General features: G+C 51.7%; 1 protein-coding gene across 1 annotated transcript in view; it reads left to right on the top strand.

Annotated features, from left to right (window-relative positions):
* LOC128837942 (shootin-1-like) overlaps positions 1–6,403 on the top strand; it is a 40,391-nt gene extending 33,988 nt beyond the window's left edge. The window contains exons 13-17 of the mRNA XM_054029644.1: positions 165–277; positions 810–869; positions 2,935–3,106; positions 3,954–4,125; positions 5,478–6,403. Of these exons, the coding sequence (XP_053885619.1) occupies positions 165–277; positions 810–869; positions 2,935–3,106; positions 3,954–4,096 (488 nt within the window). The 3' untranslated portion in view covers positions 4,097–4,125; positions 5,478–6,403. The remainder of the gene's footprint in view (positions 1–164; positions 278–809; positions 870–2,934; positions 3,107–3,953; positions 4,126–5,477) is intronic.
* Positions 6,404–9,042: the final 2,639 nt, after the last annotated feature.

Raw genomic sequence — 9,042 nt, forward strand, 5'->3', positions numbered from 1 at the left:
TCTGTTGTCTTATACTTAGATTGTTAGCTCTTTGGGGCAGGGACTATCTTTTTGTTCTGTGTTTGTACAGCGCCTAGCGCACTGGGGGCCTGGGTCATGACTGGGACTCCCAGGTACTGTGGAAATATGAATAATACTAAGCTTCATTCTTCCTACGCCTGCAGGCGAACCTGCTACCGATGACGTCAAAGCTCGAGCAGTGGAGGAAATGATGGCCAGGATCAAGAGCGGGGTTGCCCTGAGACCAGCAAAGAAGGACAGGGCTGCGTTGTCCCAGGTAAACAGTGGCACCGGCGTGTAGGAAGGGAGGCTCTGGTCCCTGGCATCCACCAGGGAGTGCAGCCCCCTGATATCAATGGCGCTTGTAATAGCCAGTGTCACGGGGATGGCTCAGGCAGGGGAGTCAAGGAGTGGGGGTGTTGGGCCTTTCGCCGTGGTTCCAATCCAGACATGGGTTCGAGGGACCGTCGGCTGGCTCCAGGAGGGAAACAGAAGGATAGGACAGGGCCTTTCATCTGTAGGGCCCCAGATCCAGCCGGCCCGGGATTGGGGAACGGGCTGTGGAGCCCGGCGCGGGGCAGATAGATGCCCAGGCTCTTTACCAGCTGATAACTGCCCGCGTGACTTGAGGGGGTGGTTTCCCAGGGGAGGGGCGTCCATGTCACCGAATGCCAGTCCTAGCTGGCCGGCTTGTTTGGCAGCCTCAGGAGTGAGGCGAAGGACCCCAGGCCATTGGGATATGCGCGCGGGGGGTGTCTGTGCTGGAGGAGGAACAGCGGAATCCTCTCTCAAGAGATCTTCCCTCTCAGGATCGCTCAACAGCAGCCAGCAAACGCAAGAGCACCGTGCTGGAGCTGCAAGGGATCCTGGTAAGCGGCTTTAGACCTCAGCTTGCTGTGCAGAAAGGCACCGGTGCCTGGGAGAACCCTTTACCTTCGCACCCAGGACAGGACAGGTGCAGAGAGCTGAGCACGGTGGGGCATGCAGGGCAGCCCCCAGTCCTGCAGGAATGTGCCTTCATCAAGCTACTCCAGGACAGAGCCGTTCCCAGGACCGGCTCCAGGGGTTTTGCCGCCCCAAGCCTTGACCCTCTTACCCCGGCTGCTCACCGCAGGGCCTCGAAGCTGTGCTCTAAGCGTGTGAAAGTTTCAACACTTTGCAAATTGGGGAGGCTTTTTTTGTTGTAAATTAACTTTTTTTTTTTTTTCTTTTTGCCCTTGGAAACTCTTGATGTGAGTTTCAATTCCCCCCTCCCCTTTAAAAACATTTTTTAAAATTAAAAAGAAAAGCGGCTCTCCGCTTTGGAAGGTTCGCCGTTCCCCCTGTACGATGTATGAATGGATAGTGAACGGTGGGAGGGCCTGAAACCTCCAGCTGTTCCCTGCATGGTCCCTGCCCTGTTCGCATGTTGGGAGGGGGACAGAAAGCCAGCTAGACAATTTTGCCATCACTTCATTTTCCTGGGTTTGGAAAATCCCCAGAATCAGACGGCAGAGTCTGTGGTGCCACTCACTGAGCTTTGACCTTGACCTGGGCACCGCTACGACAGTCTGTGAACCTGTCTCGCTAGACGTGCTGAGAGTTGCGTGGGGGGTGTTTTCTGACTTGAAAGCCCATCACAGTTACCATGTGTGTTGCTTACCTCTCTTGCAGCTGGATAATAGCCTGCTATTGCTACGTTGGGCTACGCTACAGAGTTAGGTCGACATAAGGCAGCTTATGTCAACCTAACTCTGTCAGTGTCTACGCTACAGCCCTGCTCCCGCCGATGTAAGTGCCCTACTCCACCAACATAGAACTCCACCTCGAGGAGCAGTGTAGGGCTTATGTCGGTGTAGTTAGGGTGACGCAGTGTCTGTGTAGACGCTGCATTACTTATATCACTATTAGTTGTCTTGTCAACTTCATGGCTCCAAAATTGATCAGAAAGAAAGCTCCCGGCTCCCCAGCCGGGCTGCTGCCGGGTCTCCACTGCAAGCCAGGCTGCCACCCGGGCTCTCCGCCCCCCGCTGGGAACCTTGCTGACCCCCAGGGTCCCGGCTCCCTACTGGGAACACAGCAGCTGACAGGACTCGGGGGGCAGATTTCCCCACCAGAGACGAGAAGCCCCAGGCGGCAGCTGGACTCCTAGAGGGGATCTGCATGGAGTGGAGAGCCCTGGAGCTCAGCCCCCCACACTGCCCCTCCTCAGTGGGTGGATGTGCTCCTGGTGAAGACACGCACCACCAGCAGGAGGGTCGTGTGGACATCAGCCACCACAGCAAGTAGGCTGTAAATTGACCTTGGTCGACTTAAGATTGTAGTGTAGATATGCGCCACCCTCCCACCCCCCGAGTGGAGCTTCTCCATCACCTCAAGGGGTTGAGGTCTGAGCAGGGGGCATTTATTTTTGGACAAATAGTTAATTGGAAGAAAAATGTAGCTTCGGGGGTGACCGGAAACTATTCGCAAATCTGCCATCAATAGTTTCAGCCATGCCCAAAACAGTCAGAGAAGGAGGAGAAGGCCAGGCAGCCCCTACACGCACACAGAGATGGTTAGAAAACTCACCTGGGCAATAGGGCATGCAGGGTCAAGTCCCTGCTGTGCTACAAACCTGAAACAGATGTTTCTGATTTGCTGAAAATTTTGCAAAATGTCAGATTTGGTTCCATCCAGACCAATTTTTTTTTTTTTTTTTTTTTACTGCCACCAAACCGCCAAGCTGGTTCCTTGCCAAGCTCTAGCCCTAGATTCAAACCTCACTGCTGATCCACGCAGAGTGTTACATCAGCCCGGTTGGGAAGTTTAGCCCCTTTAGGCAACTGGAGGCTCAGCCCAAGGGCATCGCTGAATGTGAGCTGAGAGGCCTGCGCACACATCCACTGGGTGGGTGGGAACTGTGCTTCTCGGTGGCTGAGCCATCCGCTAACATGCGCCAGTTTCTCTTATCAGGGCACGATGAAAAGTCCGGTCAGAAAACAGAGCTGGCGTAAACACAGCCAAAAGATCAACGACAACCAGCTGCAGTCCATCCTGCAGAGACGGCGCAGGATGGTGGACTCCTCCACTCCCGCCCAGCCCTCGCCGCTGCGGGCTGAGCTCAGAAAAGAGGTGCAGAATCAAGGTGCAGTGACTCCTCCTCGGGTGTCTCAGATCCAAGTCAGGAAGCCATCCTGCTGCAATGCCAGGTCCCAGCATGCTCCTCCTCGGCCAGAGAAGCCTTCTGCTGAGTGGAGCACTGCATGCTGGGAGCCGGGGTTGGGGCAGGCCACACCTTGCTATGTGAGACGTAGTTGACAGAAGCCATGTTGTAGGTCTCTATGAGGATGTCTACCCAGCAATGAAACACCCGCAGCCAGCCCATGTCAGCCGGCTCAGGCTAAGGGGCTGTTTAATTACTGGAGCCCAGGCTCTGGGACCCGGGACTCCTGGGTTCTATTTGCAGCTCTGCCACTGACATGCCGGGCAGCCCTGGGCACGTCACTTTGCCTCTCTTTGGCCATCCGTAAAATGGGATGATACTGACCAACCTTTCTATAGTGCTTGGAGATCTACTGAGGCAAAATATTCTCCTCAGTTCATTATTTGTTAGGTTTGCTTAACACTGTAAGTTTCAGATGAGGGATGAATCAAGTCCTATTTCTGTGGCCGGTCTGTCATAACAGGGATGATTCAGCAGAACGAATCAGGCCAAGATATTTGAGGGGCTGCTGATTTTAGCCACTGTTGGGGGGCAGGTTTGACAGCTGTGGAATCTCAGAACACATAAGTGCTGGAATGAGGAGTACAGGGGGGTGCTGCAGCATCCCCGGGCTTGAAGTGAATTCCATTAAATAGAGGGTTTCCAGTTTGGTTCAGTGGCTCTCAGCACCCCACTATACAAACTGTTCCAGCCCCCCGGTCAGAATAGCAGCATTCTGTGAAACACGGGCTTGTCACACAATGTCTATGTGGCTTTCTTATTTTCTAAGGTGACAGTGAGATTTGCAAAGCTGTGCCCAGCCCATGCGCCGAGGAGAATGTAGCTGTCGTCCAGTTAAGAGCGAGATCGGTGCACCTTCAGAAAAGCAGGCGACTGGCTTTCCTGAGTGAAGCAGAGAACAAGCCAGCATAGAGAGAGACTACCTGAAAACCAGCCATCCTGTAAGAAACAGCCATGACAACCCACCTCATTGGGGCACTAGGAAGGGTTGGATCTGGGATCTTCAGCACAGGCACCTCCCACTTGAGCTAAAGGAGTAACTCCACTAGCAGGCAGCAGTAGTAGGCGGTTATCCTCCAGGTAGACCAGCCACTCGAGGCGGGGATGCCAGACATGCTGCACAAGTGTGTTACAACGGTCATTGTCTGTGCTTTTCGTTCTGGTTTGTTTCAATATTTTCCCCAGAGGCTAGCATGTGCCTGTTATACCAAACCGTGACTGTTTCTGTGTGGGGGAAGGGCAGACGGCCTCAATAATGGGGCTGCAAAGCACTCGGGAACGCAAAGAGAGGGAGGCCAGCTAGGGCTGTCTGCAGCACCCCAGGCCCCAGGAACATGGCAGAGCCCTGCCCGCAAATGCTTACAGTCTAACCATCAGCTCCCATGGAATTCAGTGAGAGCTTTGGCTCTGACGGTGGACGCAGCTCAGAGGCTGTGGATACAATCCAGAAAGGTGCTAAGCCCCCACAGCCCCATGATAGGTGCAGGGAGATGCTGGTGCTCCTGGACTTGGCCAATTATTGGCTATGACACCAAAAAGGGTGACATCATACAAAGGGTGAAAGGTGGGGTCATGAGAGGACAAGGGTTGGTTGCTACGGCAGAAGATCGTGAGTCGAGATTGATGTTGTGGTCACTTCTCAATCGCTCCTCTGTGGGTGTGTGGGGACAATGTCCAGTATGGAGGCTGCCAGCCCAGGCCCTGACCCTGTGAAGGCAATGTCAAAGCTCTCATGGGCTTCAATGGGCCAGGATCAGGCCCCAGGACCAGCCTTTCCTTTCCCTTCCCCGACAGTTACAGACTAGAGGGAAGCTGTAGACTGCCATGTGGGACTCCATGGGTATCCCTGCCACAGGCTGCTGATGGTATCTGCAGGGGGGTGGAATCCAGGCCCTTGCGAAGTCCATGGGAATTGTGCCATTGAGGCCAGAGTTTCATCCAGGGGATTTAGTTGGGACTTACATTTGTGGGAGTTTGGTGAAGTGACTGTGAATAAGCGACATCTCTGAAAGGGAGGATGGGGGTGTGGGTAAGGCTCTAGCATGGGACTCTGGAGTGCTGGGCTCTAGCACTGAGTGTGCTGGTCTCTCTGTGCCTCAATTTCCCATCCATGAAATGGGGATAATAGTCCTTCCTTTGCCTGTTTAATTGCAAGGTCTTTGGGGCAAGGTCTGTGTCTTATGACGTGTTGGTACAGTACAGGGGGGTCCCAATCTCCGCCTCCAGGCACTACCGCCTTGCAAATGGACTCTCATGCTTGTGTTCTATTGTTCTAAACCTGCATCTCTTTCAGGTTGGACCACAATACACTGCATGACCGCCTGGTCTCGCACCCTGCCGATGCTCCTTGCAGTACCTGCCCCACCTGTGTATCTTTCAGGCATGCAAACATTCAGATCCTGAGCACCGCTTGCTTACGCATACTAGCTTGCTCCACTTGCCTCGGTGGTTGCTGGGAAGTGCGGTCAGGGATCTTAACACTGACAAGCTTCATAGTGTGGTCCTAGAGTGGACTTGTCATTAGCCAGTGGAACGGGGTTTTGTTGACAGTGGTTTGTAAAGATCATCCATCCCTCCTCTTTCAAAGGCCAAACATAATTTCACACTCTTCCCGAGGACTGCAGATAAAGACGGCTGCCGCTTTCGAGCCCGTTCTTTTCTAACTGAGTTGCCCTGACAAGACTAGATCCAGCAGAACCCATTCAGCTGCTGAGCTGAGCATCTTGGGGGATCTGAGTGTCCTTCTAAGAAGCCCCACATCTGAAATTTGAACTCTGTACCTTTTAACTAGACAACCTGTTAGAGAAAAGGGCTAAAGAGACAGAAATTGAATTTGGATGTCCTAAGCACAGATCACTCGGCAGTTCACATGTTGTGGCGCTTGTCCAGCTGCCTAGAGTGGCTCGCGAGCGCGAGTCCCCACCTAAGGCAGACTGTGAAGAAGCAGGGCACAAACCCCAAGCTGGCTGTGAGTTCTATGTCCACATTTCACCAACCAAGTATCAAGTCTGAACTCCTCAAGGACTATGACAGCCTTAACATGGAGTCACAGACAGTCTTCTTGGGCACTCAGGTCTATCTTGCCACCCAGGCAAGCTTACCTTTGTGATAGATGGTCCCTTACACCAAAAATCACAACGATATTCAGATTACTCCCAGTCCAAAAGGACCAGTCACTTACCCCGGATCAACTGCACCTCAGGTCCTATGCCAAAGACAGTGCTTGTAGCCAATCCTATAACTAATTAAAGATTTATTAACTAAGAAAAAAGAAATGAGAGTTATTTACAAGGCTAAAGCAGATCAACATACACACACACACACACACGTGTGACGATCTTAGATTCCAAAAGGTAATAGAAGTAGCTGTAATATTCAAGCTCCATGTGTCCTTTAGGGCTATCCCAGGCCAAACAGTTGGGGATCCCTCACTTATGCTTAGACATCTTCACCCCTCAGAGTTCAAGCAGCATAGAGAAACAGTTCCTTCTTGTCATGGATTTTTATTCCCTTCTCCCAGAGTTCAAAGTGATGGGACGAGGCCTTGTGCACATCTCTTCCTCATGGGTGTGGGGAGAGCAATCAACAAAGTCTTTTGTCTCCTGATGTTCCACAATGGCTTGTCTGGTGTCCATGGGCCTTCTTTTGTTGGGCAGGAGATGACGCCTCTTGTGGTAAACCAGTATTTCACCCTTGGTAATGCCTCTCTACTGAGTGGGCGGGGGGCGGGGGTAACAGTTTTAGAGCAAACTCATTTATAGCTACAGAGCAAACACTTATATATTGCCTTACAACACGGGGTACAGCTGTTATAAGTCAGATTAATACATGCAGCAGCCTACCAGCATTTCATAAAGTCTAAACACATTTTTTTTGTAAATCTAATACCTATTTTAACAATACCAACACATGGTGAGGCTTAGGGGCCTTGGCATGAGCTGGCGTCTGGTCTGCCAGCATCACCGAGGTCTCTTGTTATACCATGAATTAAAAGGTACATTGCGAGACATCCCTAAAGTTTCAGTGGTGGCCCTACTGTGTCCTAAACCATCATGGGCTGGAAGTCATCCCAGAGTCCTATTTCACCTTGGTCACTTCAGCCCCCTTTCCTCTCATCTCACTTTCCTGCAGACAAGAAACCATCTCCCGCTGCTCTGCTCAAGTTAAGCTCTGCTCTGGGTCCCTTTCCTGGCTTCCCCATCAAGTTCACACCCTTCAGCCTCACACTCAGGAGTTGTCATGTGTCTGCTCCTGTCTTGGTTCTTCTGAAATTTTTGGCTCTTGTCTTTTCCCCCTTTCCATGGTCCCTGTACCTCCCCTTCCCGCTCATCATTCAAACAAACCCATCACCCCAGCCCCTGAAAAAACACTTCTTCTGTGAGGGCTTCGAGCGTTAACACCCTCTAGTACAGCAAGCAGATGTATCCACCAGAAGGTCAGCTGAATCCGGTATGGGAGGATCTCATTTTGGGCCATGAAAGACCCCTTAGTGTGTTAAGGAATGACATAGCTTGATTCAGCTATCCAAGGACAGGCACTTGGCATACATTGACCTGAAGGAGCTTGTGAAAGCAAATGCACATCAAAGCAATTAATGAGCAGGATCACGTCAACATGGAAAACATAACTAAGCACCACAAATTGTATAGGTCGTGGGAGCATTTCGGGCCCTGATTTTCCACCAGTGCACGCCGTGTTGAATCAATTCTTAGGGCTGCTTAGCCAGAGAACCTCACAACACATCTCAGTGGGAGGGTATTTAAATTTGAAACAAATTAACATTGAAGCCTGGCAGCTCAGGAACCTTCACTATCACCTCTAACAAACCAACCTGGAGCGGATCCAACCGCTGTGGGAATGCCTCCTCCCGAGGGCTCCACTAGTGAAAGACTGAAGCCTTGTGCAGGCTAATGCTTCTTGTAATCTAGGGGTAGGGAGAGAATGGCTGATGTGCACCTCTGGTAAGATCTGCCTGCTATGGGTATTTCAAGATATTGGATGCTTGGCCTCCAAGATGCAAGGCTATTAAATTGTGTACAGCTCTCTCGTAACAGGTAGCGGGGTGTGTTGGGGTTAGACAGGGGAGGCAGGAAGGGTTGGTAGCAGTGAGTGCTACGGAAGGGACCGGAAGGAAAGCTCAGAGGTTGTAGGCAATGTAGAAGTTGTGGCTTCTGAGTTGAATTTCTACAAGAAGAGGAGGTCCTGGGGAGGTGGATCCAGAGACTGGAGAGGAATAGTGGTGAGGAATAGGGAGAGGAGATCATGGAGGCAGAGTGGAAGGAGCGAGGGAGAACGGGGATCTCAAGGGGTTGCTCTGAATTCACAGCACTGTGAGAGAAGCAGCCCATGGGAGCTGCAGACAGATAGGATGCACAGGGAAGGGCAGAGCAGGGGTAACCAAGGAGAGCTCTTGGTTTGTTTCCTGGATGTGGTGATGGTGCAATACTGATGTGGGATAATGTTTCTGGGCCTCACAGAAGTTTCAAATGAAGACAGGATGTAGGCCTGGCACTGTGGGGTAGCAGGAGTCCAATTCCATACCAGTTCTTATACGGGATGCTATAACAGGGTTGCTTGTGATAACAGAGACTCTATGGCCCAGGAGGTTCCCTAGGTATGCATGTCTGATTGCTGGGAAAGGAAAATGTGTTTTGTTGCAGTTGATGCTTCCACAGCCTGTTCTATGCATTGTTTAGAAACAGTACTGGGGAGTGGGAAGAAGGACATTAATATTTAAATGTTTACACCGGACACTATGATAGGTCCCACCTTGAGGAGGAGGAGCAGACTGCACTTACTACTGGATTGGCAAGGGCAAGGAGGAGCTGAGCTAGTCAGGGCTAGGGTTCCCCATATGG

This window comes from Malaclemys terrapin, chromosome 5 (assembly GCF_027887155.1).
Source record: "Malaclemys terrapin pileata isolate rMalTer1 chromosome 5, rMalTer1.hap1, whole genome shotgun sequence".
NCBI classification, from domain to species: Eukaryota; Metazoa; Chordata; order Testudines; family Emydidae; genus Malaclemys; species Malaclemys terrapin.